Raw genomic sequence first — 18,122 nt, forward strand, 5'->3', positions numbered from 1 at the left:
AACAATATTTATTCCATTATATTTAAGATTTTCGAGAAATTCATAAAAGCAGCTGTTCTTGACATGAAGCGCCGTGATATTAACCTTCCAGTCGAAACTCCTATTTCAAGCTAAACGAAGTTTGTCGAAATCGGATTATCCCAAAAAAAAGTTATTTAAATTTTTCTAAACCAATATTTGTCCCTTCCCTCACCCTTAGTTTGACGAGATAGAAAAAACTAGTTCAAACAAAACACTTTCCCTTTCTAGAGTAGATTACGGTAAAAGTAATTTTTATATAGATTAATATAGAATGTTTTTGAGAAAACTCGTTTTTTCTATTTTACTGTAGAGGTTGCGCACCCTGGAGGCCACTTTATTTATTTAGCACTTGGCTATTTACTACTATTTATAAACAATAAACAAAACTATAAACTTCTCAAATACCCCGTAAGTCTCTTCTTGAACACTCTTGGGCAAGGCGCGCCCTTAATATTATCCGGCAGTTCATTAAAATTACAAACACCATCGTAGAATAGAGTTTTCTGTAAATTTGTTGTTTTTACCATAGAAACATTGAAGTGCTGATTGGAACGTATGTTATATTGATAAAAGTTTGACCCTTTTTCCAATCATAATTTAAGATAGCTTGGTTGGTGATCGTGCGCAATTCCCTAAACCAACATTAAAGTTGCTCTTCTAATGAACTGTCCGACATTTAGCCAATTGAGCTGGTCTAACATACTATTTATAGGAGTATATCTATCACAGTTCAGGATGATTCTCATAACCCTATTTTGTTGTAACTGTAACTTATTTAAATCTTCTTTTGTACAAGATATGAGCAATGAACAAACATAAGAAAAATGAGGCAAAATTATACTATTATACACTAATATCCTAGTCCATTGCGATAAAAACCGCGATACACGGTTAAAAAACCCTATTTTCTTACCAATTTTTTTGCATAGATATTTAATTTCGGACACAAACTCAATTTTATTACCCTGTATATCCACAGAATACCCCGACTTATAAAATTTTTGACAGTTAACCTTCGAACCGATAACCATGCACTTGGTTTTGGAGCTATTTAATTTCAGTTTATTTTGACACAGCCATTCGTAGAAATACTGCATTTCGGTGTTCAGTTTGGTAACTATTTCTTTGCAATCGTTTCCAGAGACTGAAATAAGCGTGTCATCAGCAAATAAGTTAACAAAGGAGTTTTTTAAAACCTGATACATATAATTTATATAAATAATAAATAAAAGCGGGCCCAACACGCTTCCCTGCAGTACCCCCCATCTGCTATCCCTATGACTAGAAACATTATTATTACGAACTTTATGAACTTGAAAATAATTTCCAGCTTTTTCCCTAGGCCGATTTACCTTCAAATATAGTGAAAACTCCCTATAGCGAAACTGTATAACGTAAAACTCTGTATTACAAACAAAATTTGTTGTACTTTTAGGTCTCCATACAAAGCTATGTATTAATCCACTCTGTATAACGAATTTCCCTCTCTCTATACCGAAAGAAAAAAGGACACATCAGGTAACAAAGTAAGAAATGTAGGCCCACTTGTAATTAATAGAAGCTGAAGCGGCAGGCAGTTCTAGTAAAAAACTAAAAAAGCCAAAATTGGAAGATTTGGATCGGGCAATGTTGCAGTGCTTCCAACAGTTAAACTAAAAGCAGAAAAGTTTGCTGAACAGCTTGGCAATATCGATTTCAAAGCTTCGGAAGGAAGGTTGGGGAAGTTCAAACAGACATGGTATAAATTATGGACAGATAAGTGGCGAAGCCCCTAATGTCGACAGTAACGTCACTAACGATTGGCTGGAGAAGACGTAGCCAAAACTAGCAGAAAAGTACCCTGCTGACGAATTTTTATAATGCTGACGAAAATGGTATTTTTACAAAATGACGCAATGACAAAAAACTTTTAAATTTCGAAGCGAAAAGTGTGTGGGTGGAAAACTTTCTAAAGAACGTATAACACTGTTAGTAGCTGCCAAGTGGGAGAGAAAAAAGAAAGCTAGTGGTGATTGGAAAATCAACCCACCCACGATGTTTTGAGAACATCAAGCATTTGCCGGTCACTTACAAGGCAAACAAGTTTGCATGGATGACATGGCAAATTTTTGAAGAGCAGATACGGAAATGGGATGCAGAATGAAAGGGGAGGAAAATATATATTACTCTTAGATAACTGCCCTGCACATGCCCATATTCCAAATGTACAGAATATTGAATTGGCATTTCTTCCAGCCAAAACAACAAGTGTATTAAAGCCGATGGACGAGAGTGTAATAAAAAGTTTTAAGAGTCGATACAGGAATAACATTTTAATGGAAATGATCGAGTCTGAATACAAATTTTCCATTAATATGCTAGATGCAGTCAACTTTATTAGAAAAGCTTGGAAAGAGGTGACAGCAGAAACAATTCAACACTCCTATCGTCATGCAGGACATATTACAGAATGCCAACAGGACTTGGAAGATGATCAGCCACTAAGCGAGTGGATAAAGCAGTTTCAAACAACAATTACGTTTAAAAGTGAGGAGTTGCAAGATTTTATGGTGATAGATCAGGATTTGCCTACAACAGCAGACTGGACAGAGGAAGTCATATTACAACAAGCAAGAAAGGAAGAGGAAGAGCACCAAGAGGAAGAAAAAGATGATCTGGGACCACCACCAACCATTCAACCAACCGTATATTCAGTTAAGCTGCTAGAGAAATTTTTGATGCTCCTTTCGAAGAAATGGTGAAAATACAAGTCAAAGTAGGAGATGTGTATTCGCATAGTAAAAAAAATTCAAAAGAATATGACCGATTATTTGAAACATTTAATGTAGTTCTTAAATATTTATATACAATGTTCGAAGTGGATGTTTAATTATGTATATAAAATAATTAAGTATTGGTATTATACAACTGCCTATAACTATTTATAGTCAGTCAGTCAGTCCCTTCAATTTCGCTGTATAGAGTTTGGACTGTATTTCTTTTTCTAAGTGTAGGACTAACGGTTCCTGAGATATGGCCGGCGTCCTTGGTACAAGAAATTCCTTCGCTTACTAAAAAACAATTTTGTGCAGTTTACTATGTCTTGCGTAACGAAAAAATTGGTAACTTGGCGTGGAATATCTGAAATTTTGATTTAGTAGAACAGGACTTGTCTATTTCTCATAATTACGTCTCAGGTATTATCCAGGACCATATAGCCAGCTAAAATAATAAACAGGACAAAGCGAAGATTGGGAAATAGTGGAAAAAAATTGGGGAACCGATGACTACAATCTACTTTCACTATTATGACAAGATTTTAGAACAAGTAAAAACCGACTTTAAAGATTGTTTACTAAAAACTACCCATAAGTTTAAAAAAGGGTTCAAAAATATTTTGGGAATATATAAATAAGAAAAAGGGTGTTCTTTTAAAATACGTGTAATGTTCCACATAATTATCAATTGCCCTGTATATTTGCTTCATTCGCAGATGATTTATAACTAAGAAACAAAATCGAACTGTCTGTAACTGTAAAATTCACAGAGCTTCTTTAAATCGCGATAAATGGCAGGTAATACAGTTTCCAAGAAAAAAAGGACTTACTAATGTTGATTTAAAATTAGACAATACAATACGTGAAAAAGTTGCCTAGGTATCATACCGTTCAGTTAACATTTAAAGCATGTGTAGAAATATGTTGTAAATAAAAGCTTGAGAAATCTTGGTTTTGTATTACGTTAGACTAAAGGCTTTAGCAATCACAAATCAGTCGTTCTTATTTATAACAGCGTCATCACTGCTATATTGGAATATTTATTCACTTATAATAATTTATTTATTTATTTATTATATTTATAATAGAGACACTAGTATTCGTATGAAAATAACCTACAGTTTTATACATTAATGTCGCTTGAAACCAGCATTGCTCAAGCGTAATTTATCTTTATAAAATTCCTGCACAATGCTAATCCTTGGCAAGTACGCACTAGACTAACTTTTTCCTTTGACAGATTCAGATCTAACTATTGCTCAAACTCTCCGTGTATTGGACTAGTCTTTTTTCCGAACAGCGAAGATACGGACTTCTTCTACTTAAGCCTAAATTTGTTTAAAAGAAACTTTTCAAGTTTAAAATGCGGTATCCTGTAATTGGGCAGCCTCGTCTGCTTGTTGGATAGCTCTTGGAGATGTAAATAAATAAATTCTAACAAAATAAAATGTTACTAATAATGAAATTTTGCAGGAATGTCAGCACAAAACGAGAAAATCGTAACAAAGCCTATTTGCTTTTTATAAATAGCAGCTTGAGTAAACAATCGCGCATGCTGGGGACTTACACATCCCCACACAATCAATAAAAAGATACCCTCTTTTTTAATTTTACGGGAAAAACATATACGTATCCTAAAAATGCCGCTTTACTGTCGAAACGGAGTGTTTTGCCAATGCTCCACCCCACTCCAACCCCATTCCCCAAGTTGCTCCAAAGCGAAAGTAAAACTTTCCCGTTACGTTTTTCGGATTTTGTAAATACATTTCGGAATAATATTGTTAATTTCATAAAAATCCACAGGTTGCGGAAATTTGTACTTACCATCTCCATTTGTAAAAATAGAGTCTAATAAAGTTCTATTCTACCAAAAATGAGTTTTGGTAAATTTGTTTTTGGTTGTTTTAAAATTGCATCCATGCTTTTTGATCTGTACGCCCATGACCTTCCAGTTGTGCTGTCCAATGTACCCCGGGATCTGAGTCCAATGCGGTTGCCTTGGAACGCATGGAACAGACAAAACAGATCTTGTTGTTAATTTTTCAAAGAAGGATCCACAGGGTAATTTATTTCTGATGTTTTGCCGCCCCCCTTAAACATTAGATAAGCAGGTACAGAGCACTATACGAACCAGTTTCAATATCCATGGTCTGTTGTTTCTAATCCACATAGGTATTTCTTCACTATTTAATGGGCCCATGAAAGTCTTGTCTAACGGCTGCAGTTGGCGAGTCGTACGTGGAGGTAGTGAAATTATGACCACGTTAATTTGTATGACTATAGCGTCCATCCAATCTATAAATGAAGTATCTAATGAAGTATCTAGCTGCATCCCACTTCTGGAGACAGTCCATTTGAGAAAGATTTTTGGCATAGACGAAATAAAGTAATCCTAGGCACTATGCCGCTTTCAAATATCCCATTTTCTTTCCCCGGACGAATTTTATAGCTTCTGCCATTTTTTTTTCGTTCCGAGGTTTTTCGTTTCTTGGTTGATTGTTAAGCAGACATTCTAAAAACAAATGTAACATAAAAAACATGTGAAACATGAAAACCCAATTATGGAATCTTCCATAATTAGACCCTGACGAATGTCGAATGTTATATGTAATCATTATAATTATAATTATTTATCGATTAAAAAAAATTGCTATTAGCATTTATAAGATTTTCGAAAGCTCTGGCGTTGAATTATCCGAAAAATAACACTTTCAATAAGTGAATTATGATTCGCTTTAAAGAGGTCCATTTTTACCCCTAGTATTACGCAAACGTCTAAAAATGTACAAGTAACCAGAATTTATAATAATTAGAAGAAAAAAAAATGGTTTATTTTGGATAATGATGAAGTAATTTTAACATGACATCCTAATTATTATTATCAAAGTTATTAAACAAATACCTTTGTAGTTTAAAAGAAAAAGGACGTACATTTATTTATTATTTATTTATTTTATTTGTTATTTATTATTATTATTATTTGTTATTTATTTATTTTATTTATTTATGACGTACATTTATTCAAATTATCAATTAAGCCTGAAGAGCATTCAATTATGTTCTCTAATTTAAGATTGCTTTATTTTGTTGGTCTCCTCTAGCAATTTTCAGTTTATTTGTTAATAGTTAGCATTTAACTAAAATCTGATCGAAAGAATTAAAAAAAATCCGAAATAGTGGAATCGATCGAACTCAATTCATAATTTATTAAGAATTTGGGTTGGTATGTATTGCTTCACCCACTCAAACTTCCTACTATTTTCAATCAATACTGCAGGAAATTCAGACCTCAAACATTGAAATACTGGCCTAAGAAAACATAGTCGAGTAAGCTTCTTATTCTGAGGAAAATATTGAGTCCCCTATTCGAAAGGAATCGATAAAAATATACGTAAGTATAAAGTATCCCCGGGAGACCGCAAAAAAGGAAAATTGCACTTTGAGCTTCTTTTTATTTTTCTTACTTTGGAAGCTAAACGAAATTTAAAATTTATATATTGTTCGGGACCGAGCAATCGCTTCAACTCGGCTCAAAGATTTACATTCTTCCGATTGATTTAACTGAAATTTCATGGACCCCGAGGGTTTTTGTGGGATAATATCAATTTTTGTAATTATTTTAAAGCGTCGCAGTTGCACTTCAGTTTTGCTGATAACCTGTACAGAATAACGCCGTATTAAACTTAATTTTATCGAAAAATTTTAAATATAAAAGCTTTTTTTTATATTTATTTTAAATTTTATTTTAAATTTTAATTGAAATACTTTTATATTTAAAATATTTTAAACACCTTATACAAAGTATCTCACACCACCTAACTTTTAAATAGAGCACTCGGTATATTTCTTCACATTTATATTTTCCAGAGCAAACCAGTAAATCAGTTGTCAATATCAATTTCATCTTGTATGACATTTTATTGTTAAGTTAGGTGCTAGGATATACTTGTTGTACAATAACAATTATTTTCTTTGCATGTATCATATTCATACAAACAATTATTGTATTTAAAATAGATTAAAAAAGATTCTTCTAATCAAATTGTTAATATGATTTTTTTTTAATTTTTTAATGTACTGTAAAAGTGGTAACGTAGTTACCTTTCCATTTTACAAATCCGTTTTATTATTTAGTATTTAGTATCAGGTTGAAATCATTTGGGAACTTAATTTTTGCAAATAATATCTTGATAGCGTAATTTAAAAATTCTATTTATTAGCCCCGATTTCTTGCGTTGTTGTTGAAATCTCAAAATCCGGTTCCCAGCATGACTCTATATTTCGTTACATTTCACTGAGGATGACGCTGACCGATGGTCTCCGAAACTTGTATCTCAGTAATTAAGAGATATAGCCCCGCTATTGGTAATTTGGGACACTGTATGTGTAGTTAATATACGAGATATACTGGGCTATTGATTCGATATCAGGCAACCCTATATGTTTTCTTCTTTATTAAGCTACCGAGCTGATTTACCGAATTGTAAAAAAAAAATACTAAAATAATTTTCAAATTCATATCCATACCGCTAGAGTGCCCATATTAGTTTAACTCAACATATTTAAGTAAATTAGGTCTGGTTTAAAACAGTAAAACTTGCTTATTAAGAAAAAACATAACTGTTAAAAATCGATTTTCACTGCTTCCGTCAGAGGGCGTCAATTCAAACTTTTAGTTTTTTTACTATCTCTCAATCTTCGAATGAACGAATACAATTATTTCGACAGAAAGAGAAAGTAGATAAAATTTGATAACGTCATGTGTTCAAGAGCTTCTTCTAACATTTGAAATTACAAATTACATACCCCATTTTATAGAGACGCATACCAGGATTAAGTAAATAAATATTTTATTTTGACAAATAATTTAGAAAAATATGGTTCAACTACAAAAAAAATATATGGTGAGCAATGGAATGCAAATTTTAATTAATAATTAAATCAAAGTTATATATAATATTAAATAAAGACCCAACTTCCAATTATAGAAAATAACTTGATATATATCCAATACAATATAATTTGAACTATTATTTTTTATGGGTATTTAGAATATTAAAAAATATTGAATGTGTTGAATTCAAGCGGCACATTCCAGTAACGCGTTACTTAAATGTGTTATTTATTCCGTGGCTTATTGTTCTATTTAATAATATGTGTGTAATGTAATGTTTTGGTATTCCTGTACCATATTTATTATTAAATATGTTGGTGATTGTGTGGCTGATTCAGTGCAAGCTATCAGTCACGACGCACATATAACCCTCAAACTTTATCTTGGAGGAAACAAGAAATTATCGACTAGTTATCCTGCAAGAATGTTGCACTTGAAAACAATATAATAAATTATTATTTTTATGATGAACTATTACATATAACAAATTCATACAAACATCGTTAGATAAAATACGTTGTGGAAAAATATGGAAAGAATATTTTTAGCATGGCATTTAAACTGAAAGATCTTAAGCTATGTTTTATAAAGATATGGAGGAAGCGACATCTTACGACATATATATATATATAAAAAAAAGTTTCCTCAACTTGCTGATTTTTGAAAAAAAAAAAAATTTTGACTATACGACGCATATTATTTCCAGGGGAGTTTTGGATCATTTACGTAGGGTGAACAAGTCTTTAAAAGATATCTTTAGAAAGTGATATTACCGAACTTTCTTTAGAAGTTCAAGATTAGTTACTCTTGTACGATGACCTGAGAATATGTTAAAAATTGTATAGAGATTACTTCATTATATTGTTATTTTTATAGATATCTGATAATAATGCCGCGTATTTGAATGCCTTGCCAATACATGTTTATTTGTTTTAAATATCTGTGCGTCGATCTCTTATCTATAGCTTCAACAGGAGATGACAGTTCCTATAATAACGTAGAATATTATGATTTTTTGGAATTTACTTTTCTTAAATGTATCTTGTATTGAATTTCATTTTAACAAATTGTCTATCGGGACGCCTTTGGTCCGCCATTTGCAGTGCTGGTGATTGGATAATAATAGGCATAACCAAGAATTTTACCAAAATCTAAAAGACAATTTCAAACTATGAAAGAGGTTTTGTATTCATTGGGTCACCCTGTAGTCTTTTTACATACCTTTCTGCAATAGACTATAAATTTCTAATAAGTGATGAAAAGCAATTGTTTCGTATTTCTAAAATAGCTTTTAAAAAGCTTATGATGATGCTTCTGTGCCGTTTTTGTCGGAGTGGTTATTAAAACAAAATAAGCGATGCGCGTCCCCTAATTGAGGCCTTTAAAAAACTTTTATAATCATCTCATCTCCTTTTGTGCTGTAAAAGCCGACGTCGTCAATAAAAAGATCGGAAAACAACCCCAAAACACGAACGTAAACAAAACTAAGTGGATTGAAAATTATTAGTTTTTCAGTTCTTGCTTTCTTCCTTTCCTCGCAATTCGGAAGCGGTCCCAGCATAAACAACTTATAAGGTAAAGTTCCGTCTCAGACGTTTTCGTTGATTTCCAAATTGGAGACAGGATGGATCCTCTGCAGTGCACTCTCAAGTACAATCGACTAGAAAAATATATGGTGCCACATAGAAATTGCAAAACCCATTACTAATTTGTTAATAATACTCGATGACATTTATTGATAAAAATTCTTATAAATTCATTAGTCATTTGCACGTCTGCATTTATTTTACATTCTGTAACTCTTCGTGGCATGATGAGAATGATATCATCCATTTCTGCCTATGGTGGGTTCAAACATGGTAATCTTAATTCAGCACGTGTACGTTCGACATCCATTACTGTTTCTTAGACGTTATTAATGTATTGAAAAAAGTAACTACATTAAAGCTAATCTTCTAAATAAAAGATTGACTGCACCCCTAACTGCAGTGAGTTCATCGGACTACTATGCCATGCTCTATGTACATTGGCTAATAGCAATAGCAATATAGCCCACAACCTCCTCCGGCAAATGGATCTCATTGATACCAGTCAACAAATAGTAAACCATTAACACTGTGTTGTTTAGAATTTTTCTTCAACTGAAACTGCCGACTTATTTAGGTGATAATGACACTGAATCCTGATGGAATTGGATCTGGATAATTGCAAGAATTAAATGAAATAACAGAATGGACTCTTCAACTTATACATAGGCTTCTAATATATGCAACTAGTAGTATTCTTAACTTTCCATGAGAGGTTGACTACAACTATTTCTTTTTATCTAGTCAGATTTTCCACGTCAAATCAACATAAAAAATATACTTTTGTTCCATGCGGTATTGTCTTAAACTCGCATTTGCGGCTGTACTTTTCCCATGCAAAATGCATGTCCTTCTAGGTGCTCAGTGCTCCTTCGTGTGCGATCTCCATCAAAATTTTCCTTTCTAAACTAAAAGGAGTGACCCTTTCTTCGAATTTGCCAATCGTCATTAAGAGTTTTAGGATTTTAACTACTGCCTTTTCTTTCTTCAATGCAGTCCAATACCAGTCATACCTTCAAGGTTTCCCTGTATCGCAAAACCAGAATAATATCGCAATCATGGAGCTTTAAATAACATTTGTTCGTACTGAACAATATCGATCGAAGTCTGTGCAATTATAAATAAAACAATCATAACCACCTAACAGACAAATAGAATAAATATGTTTGTTGTCCGATTTGTTCATCCAAATTGACATGAAATATTTGACGAAAGCATTTTGCATTTATTTCGGATCCAGATTCACTCGATAAGTAATGAGGATACGCAGTCGTATTGATTAATGGAAATTTTAGAGGACATGAGTTGTAATTACTGGTAATTGTTGGAGGTATAGTGTTAATCAGTGGCCATAGTGGCAATGCTAGTCAGTTTACGGAAATTTTGCTGGTAATTAGCGATTTTTTTTTGTAATAAATCGTTCAAAAGTCGACCGATTGTGAAGATAGTATATTTGAGGTATGTTAAAAACTTCACTTCTGTAGAAATAGATATGCTCTTCTATAAGGTGGGGGATGATATTGGAAAAGTCAATAAGGTCTATTTCGTGAAAATCTGAGCTTTTAGTTCTTATTTATTTTGTTAAATGGATTTTCATCAAGTAAAAGCTACCTCAGTTCAACAATCAATAAATATTAGCTGGTAAATGTCCTGGATTTCACCCAAATCGTGCCCATTTTGAAATCCGGTGATAAGAGTAATGTAGCTAAATACAGACCGCCACGTAAGCCACTTCGGCAAGTTGTTTGTAACAATTGTTTTGTAACAATTATTCTTTATTCTAAGGGGCGTATTGACCCGGCAGCACGGATTTTTTAATAAAAGATCAATCTTAACTAATTTGATACCGTTTGTTCAGTCAGTGAGTGACAACATGGAGCAGGGGTTCGAGACTTGTGCCGTTTAGACCGATTTATCCAAAGCTTTTGATAAAATAAACCACCCAACTCTTACCGTGAACTGAGAAATTTTGGTGTGCACGGTGTTTTGCTCGCCCTTGGGATAAAATGGGATAAAATCAAAGAGTACAAATATAACTTCACAAGGGTCGCATTAAGATGCCTTATTGTTTGCCACTTTCCTGTATGATGTTGGCCAATGCTTTCTAAGTGGTACTTACTCTTTGTACGCAGATGATCTAAAAATTGTTGCATAGATATTTGTCAAATTTTGAACAGATTGTTTGTTAACCCTGAGAAATGTCACTGTGTTTTGTTTACAAAAAAACTGAACTTGTAGGACTGTGTAAAGGACCTGGGTATTTCATTGGATTCGGGCCTTCTTTTTGAGATACAAGTAGAAAATATTGTTCAAAAGACTCTCAAATTTCTTGGATTTATTTTACTTGTGACTAATAGGTTTAATAATAAAAAATCTTTAATAATAATTTTTAGTCTTGTCATACTCGTGTTGCAATATGCCACGCCAGTCTGGAATCCAATGTATTTTAAATATATCCAACGGCGGAGACGGTACAACAAAAATTTGTAAATGCTATAAATTATAGATTTAATAGACAGAGACATTTTTTTAGTTATAGTGAAAATCTTAATTTCTATTGTATGCAGTCTTTGCAAAATCGTAGAACAAATTTTGGTTTATTATTTCTTTATCACGTTGGAAGCAATTTGATTGAATCTCCTTTCGTTTTGGAAAAAAATATATTTTAATTGTAATCCCTACATTCTTTGAAACAGGAAAGCGTTCACTGCATGTGTCTATAGGAAATACTTGTTTATAAATAAATATAAAATAAAGAATGTTTTCTTCAATGGTAATTTCGCTTGTTATTATTGAAAGTTGCGGGTAATTGAAGGTGTATTCAGCCAAATTCATGTGGTTGAAACTGTAATCTAATGTGCACTGATCCAATACTGTAATTCCGAAAATTAAGTCGCCAAAACTTGGCTAGTTTTGCAAAGAATAAAACAAAACACTAAATACCAGCACACTCATTGCCCTATCCTAAACTTTGTCTAAGAAACAAAGAGTGTTTACTGTGAAACAATTAAAAGGAGGTTAGAATAAAAGAAAGTGAAAATTGAACTAATTGTTCTTCTTGCTTCTTGCCTCTAGAAGCAACAGTGCGAGGTAAGTCAAAATGAATATCACTTAGGTCTACGATTTGGTTCAAGTTTAGACACATTTGTTATATGGACAACGTGTCCATCTAAGCTCAATAGACTACATAAGTTGTTTATATTTAATTAACCAAAAAGAAGAAAATAACGAGAGAATGAAACACACCAAAGTATGCTTATACGACCTTCCAATCAATGGAGAACGCTGCAACACTGGCAACAAAACCGAAATGTCACTCCCAGAATTAAGATACGTCTTAATCCAACAGAGTAACACCGATTTGCGACGTTCCGCAACATGACATTTCAAATTTCGATGTCGTGAAAAGTGATAATAATATTTTCGGGGCAATTTTATGGAAGTACGAGAATGCTGACTGAGCGAGGCCACCTGGAGTTGTAATTGGATAGAAATGTTTCCCCGTTTATCCGAGGATGATGATGATGTCATCTCCGTATTTTCAGTTTATTCAAACCAATAAGCCTCTTTTGCTTATGCCCGACATACATACCGATGAAGCTAATAGGACAGCTATTACAGATTCAATCTCAAAAACAATTAAAAATTCGATAATTGAATAGAATAGAATAGAACTTTATTAACCATTCAGATAAGTCACAAGAACAACAAATGGTACGTCAAGAGTATGGCAATTACATTGGTTACCGCAGTGGGAAAATATATAAAAAAACATTAATAAAGTACACACAAATTGCACTAAATTATACAAAATACTTCAAGATAATAGATAAGATGTAAATAATGCATAAAGTGAAAAGTAAACATATAGATAACAAAGTCAGAAATTATTAAATATTCGTATGCTTAAGCAGCTCAAGATATTCATCGGGGCCATGAAAGGGATTGACTATAAAGAAAATTTCATTTTCTGCTTAAATTGTCTGGTTGGTAGATTTTTAAGGCTGCTCGGCAGAACATTGTATAATTTAACATTGATTTTATTAGTTTGCGAGGACGTCAGTCTGGAGTACGGTAGGGCGATCGAATCACCTTGCCTAGTGTTATACTCATGTTTGCTAGTTAGTGTGAGATAAGAATCAGCATTATCATGAATGTATAAAACAGATCTGTAGATGTAGGTAGAGGGCAGCGTCATAATCTTCATATCCGCGAAGATGGGTCTGCAGTGTTCACGCGAACCAGCGCCGCTAAGTAGTCGCATGGCCTGTTTTTGCAAACGAAAAGCTTTTTCCGAGTATTTTACCCCACCCCACAACACAACACCGTAAGACAACACACTATGCAGTAGACCGAAGTAGGTCGTTCTTAGGGCCAATTTTGTTAAACAGTGGCTGAGATGCCGTAACAGGAACAAACGCCGGGACAGTGTGGCGCAGACTTCGTCGATTTGGCCGGTCGATGACAGATTTCTGTCAATGACAAATCCCAGTAGAGTAATATTGTCTTGATGAAGAAAGTCTACTTTGCTACAAGAGAAAGTGAGTTCTTGAGTTTTTTGTTGGTTAAGGACTAGATTGTTTGCAGAGAACCACTGCTGGAGGGCCCTCACAGTCTCGTCAACGTTTTCAGTAAGCATTTTATGATTCCTAGCCTTTGAAATAACGGCAGTGTCATCTGCGAACAGGGTCACGTTTGCATTGGACATGGACAGCGGCAGATCATTTATGTAAATAATGAAGAGCAGAGGCCCCAGTACCGAGATCTGAGGTACGCCGGAGACTACTGGGAGAACGCTATCGCTTGACACGCCGCTACTCTCAATGTACTGAAACCTGCTGTCTAGATATGACTCTATTAATTGTAGAGGGATACCCCTGACGCCGTAAAACTCTAATTTATTCAATAGTACGACGTGGTCAACACAGTCAAAAGCCTTTGTAAGATCATACAACAGGGCCTTCGAAATCTAACCATCATCATACCCCTGGACCACCCTGCTCACAAATTCTATGAGCGCATGGGTTGTGGATTTCTTTTCACGAAAGCCGAACTGAGAGTCGCTCAGAAGTTTGTGGTTATCAAAAAATCCTGAAAGGCGGGTTTTTAAGGCTTTTTCGATCACTTTTCCAAAGATAGCGATGATTGCAATGGGCCTAAAGTTATTCCTTTTTTATAAACAGGAATTATTTTAGATAGTTTCAGCTGCGATGGAAATTCGCCACTTGAGAACACTGCATTAGCTAAAGCCGTCAGAGGGCCCACAATGTGCTCTATGGTGTGTTTCAGTATTTTTGAATTTATGCCGAAGCAGTCAGTGGAATTTGAATTGCTCAGACTCATGACAGTTTCATGTATTTCGCTTTCTGAAACCGAACTCAAAAAGAAAGATTTACTGGTAGAGAACTTCTTTAAATGCGCATAGGGATCATTGGATTTTCTAATAGTTGAGATTTGATCCTCGACCACCTTGGAGAAAAAGAGGTTGAACTCATTGGGCGTGACTCTGGATGATCGATTGGTTTTATGATTGATTAAGGCCCAACAGCTTTTGCTCATGTTGGTAGATTTGGATATAAAGCTGGAATAGGCCTTTGATTTAGTTTCTTTAATTAGTTTTTTTAGTTAGCATTCGCCTGTCTATACTTTGTCCATGTGTCGGGTGTGGAGTATATTCGACATTTAGTTTTTAGGAACAGCACATGATCCCTCTTATTTCTGAGGTTACGGTCGAACCAGGATACCGGGGACCGAAAGGAATTGTTTCGCTCGACAACTTTAAAATGCTGTTCAATGTTCGCGGTGTAGACAAGGAGCAGATTGTTTGTTAAGATTGATGGGTCTTCGTTCATGTCCAACAAAGGTTCCCAATTGGTAGCTTCAAAGCTCGCGGATAGATCATTTAAACCGGTCCGTGTAATTGGTCTAAATCGAGTGGGATTTTCAACCGCGGGACAAGAGTCTGAATGTAGTTTAAAAAACACTGCTGAATGGTCAGAGATTGCTGGATCCACACTGCCAGCAGTAAATAAAGTTGGAGATATATTGACAAGAAAATTGTCAATGCAGCTTGACGTGGTTTCAGTTACTCGGGTGTGGTCACTGATTGTAGGAGAGATAGCAAAGGTAGCTAGTAGGTTGACAAAATCCACCGTTAAAACGTCAGTAGTCAAGTTGAATTTGATATTAAAATCACCTGTGATGATGAGTTAGTAGATGTATAGTGCCGATATAAGCAACAGAAACCGTACATAACCTCAATTTCCTAACCCCCCCGCAGCGGGGGCCCCCCGCGCGTGGCGTCCTAGTGTCCCCCCTGTCTCCCAGAGTGCGCTCCGCCCCCCACCCAGCTTGTGTAGCGTCCTGTTTTGCCCCGGTTCCGCCCGTCGCTGCTAGATGTCGCGCGCTTGTGTAGCGTCCTGTTTTGCCCCGGTTCCGCCCGTCGCTGCTAGATGTCGCGCGCTCCGACCGTCGTAGGCCCCCCCGGTAGAGGGCGGTGACGGTGCGGCGCGGTGACGCGGTGGATCGGGAGGATAATTAAATAAACTTGAATTTTAATACATTTTATTTTATTTTATTTATAAAATTGGTCTGGCGAGGAGTTTCTTCTTCTTTTTATGTCGATTCAGTCGACCATCCCATTGTTCCTGTTCCTTGCGTTGTTCTTCTTCCCGTTCCCGGAGGAAATCTAAATACGAAGTGCACTCCTCGCCGTCCCACTCCGTCGACCACCCACCCGGGTACTCCTGCTGCTCCTTTGTTTCTTTTGATCCACCGGGTTGCTCCTGCTGCTGGTGATGTTCCCTTGTCGTTTCATGTCGTACCGGGAATTCTAACCCCCGGTACTCTTTGTGTGATTTGAATATGTGACGCCCTAAGCGATGCGCCAACATAATATGCGACTTGTCATACGGACAAACCGCGATTTTTTCTAGAACAAAACAAAGTATGATATGTAGCGTTTCCTATAAAACACACATTTTTTTTTTAAACAAAACTTCCAAAAAGGGGGGTTATCAAATAATTTTAAAAATTGTTTTTTAAGTTATACGCGCATACCAAAATTCACGTTTCAATTCACTGTCATTTAAATGTAAGTGTATTATTGTCAAAAGGGCAAACTGCAATTTTTTAGTACAAAAAATAAACAAAAATATGTATATATTTCGCGTTTTCCCCATAAAACGCACATTTTTGAAACAAAACTTTCAGTAATTTTAAAAATTGTTTATTTTTTAAAAGCCAAAATTCCCTATTCACTGTCATTTAAAAGATATTAAAAACGCTCAATTTAATTCGATTATTATTGTCAAAAAGGCAAACTGCAATTTTTTAGTACAAAAAATAAAACATTTTTGAAACAAATTTAAAAATTGTTTATTTTTTAAAAGCCAAAATTCCCTTTTCCATTCACTGTCATTTAAAAGCTATTAAAAACACTCAATTTAAATCGGTTATTATGCAACGTAAAAAAGATGAGTATCATATTTTAAAACAGGTAGAAACTAACCAAAAAAGTGATAACCCAAACTGAAACCCACAAGAAAAGACGCGCACTGTATAAAGGTAATTAAAATATAAAACTTACCAGTTGTAGGGTCGTAGGGAAATGGACATCGCACTTCTCTATTCATTGCACTGAATATAGTCTATAATACACATGCAACGTATTTATACACATGCACTCCCTTCCATGGTTGAATTAAAAGTCGAAAGGTCTTCTACCCACAAGCACCAACGCCGATTTGAATAGACGCGATGTTGTCGCCAGACAACCGTGCAGGTAGAAGTCTCAAGGTCAACACGCTTTCACACGGGAACGCAACCGTTTCGGACGTTGGACGAACGTATGTTGCCGCAAAAGATCAAGGCCAACTTGCTTTCATTTTTTACAATCTCCGTATGGGATGTGGAATTTCAAAACGCGCCGAGTCTAAATGTCAAGTTGTTTTGCTTGTTGAGAATAATAATTAATTGCCCCCTTTATATTTGCTCCGTGGGATTAACGTAATGGGAAAAATTTGTTGCAACGCATGTGGAGGTGTCTTCGTTTGTTAACTTTTAGAAAGTATTCTCGCACCGTATAAATACATCTCATTTTTCTCTGTTTTGTCAGTAGTTGTTTTTGGTATTATTCGTGCAACGTGGAAGCTAACTTAGTGGTTTGGTGTTCGTACAAAAAAGCAGTAAGTACCTTTTTTATTGTCTTATTTTAATTCTTTAACATTTGTTATTATTTTATAAAGTTCCTAAAGATCATCTTAGTACTCTCAACCCGTAACCGCAAATAGAATAGCAGCAATCTTAAGCGTAAGTTTTTTTTATTTTTTTAATTTTGAGATAAAATAATTAATAATAATTTATAGATGGACTTAAGTCAACTGAATCAAACCTGTCTTGCAGAAGGTGATTTTGAGCAGCCGATTGTCAAACTGCATGAATTGCCGATAGGCGTTCCGTTTAAAATTACTAGAGCCAAAATTGTTAATACAAAATTTGGCAATTCCGTGTTGCTGCAATTAGAAAATTCCGTAGTATTTCTTCCTACTCGCGTGACAGAAGCTTTCCGTCCGAGACTAGAACACTTTGCGTCGGGGCAGTACAAACTGGTCTACGAGGGATCCAAAGATATTGGAAAGCCCAACTCTTTAAAGAAATTCAAAATAATTCAAAATTAATCAACATATTATACAGGGTAAGTCTTATTTACTGTTATATATTTAATAAACCACGATGCGCGTAAAGCAGATCATTCATAGAGCGCAAATCTTAATTTTAACCTTACAAAAATTAAAAAAGCATATTTCCGACAAGTTCACTCTTAGAGATAGTGATGTGTGGCTTAGGAGACTAAATAAAAATATT

The 18,122-nt window shown here is 34.8% G+C and overlaps 2 protein-coding genes across 2 annotated transcripts in view; one reads left to right on the forward strand and one right to left on the reverse strand.

The window, feature by feature from the left end:
• Window positions 1–18,122, forward strand: part of LOC132707105 (glutamate receptor ionotropic, kainate 2) — a 665,601-nt gene that overhangs the window by 285,418 nt on the left and 362,061 nt on the right. The window lies entirely within an intron of this gene.
• On the reverse strand, window positions 15,836–16,984 carry LOC132707773 (uncharacterized). The gene is made up of 2 exons (XM_060679713.1): window positions 16,846–16,984; window positions 15,836–16,188 (listed from the first exon to the last, which is right to left on the reverse strand). Exons 1-2 carry the CDS (start codon window positions 16,889–16,891, stop codon window positions 15,836–15,838), a joined length of 399 nt encoding a protein of 132 aa, XP_060535696.1. The 5' UTR covers window positions 16,892–16,984.

This window comes from Cylas formicarius, unplaced genomic scaffold, assembly GCF_029955315.1.
Source record: "Cylas formicarius isolate icCylForm1 unplaced genomic scaffold, icCylForm1.1 PGA_scaffold_9__14_contigs__length_23061073, whole genome shotgun sequence".
In the NCBI taxonomy this organism is placed as follows: Eukaryota; Metazoa; Arthropoda; class Insecta; order Coleoptera; family Brentidae; genus Cylas; species Cylas formicarius.

What these genes read in the sequence shown, in the direction of transcription:
- LOC132707773 (XM_060679713.1), bottom strand. Translation starts at nt 16,891, where the DNA reads ATGAATAGAGAAGTGCGATGTCCATTTCCCTACGACCCTACAACTG. An exon ending in TCCCTACGACCCTACAACTG is followed by an intron (nt 16,189 to 16,845) that starts GTAAGTTTTATA and finishes GTTTTGTTCTAG; the next exon opens with AAAAAATCGCGGTTTGTCCG.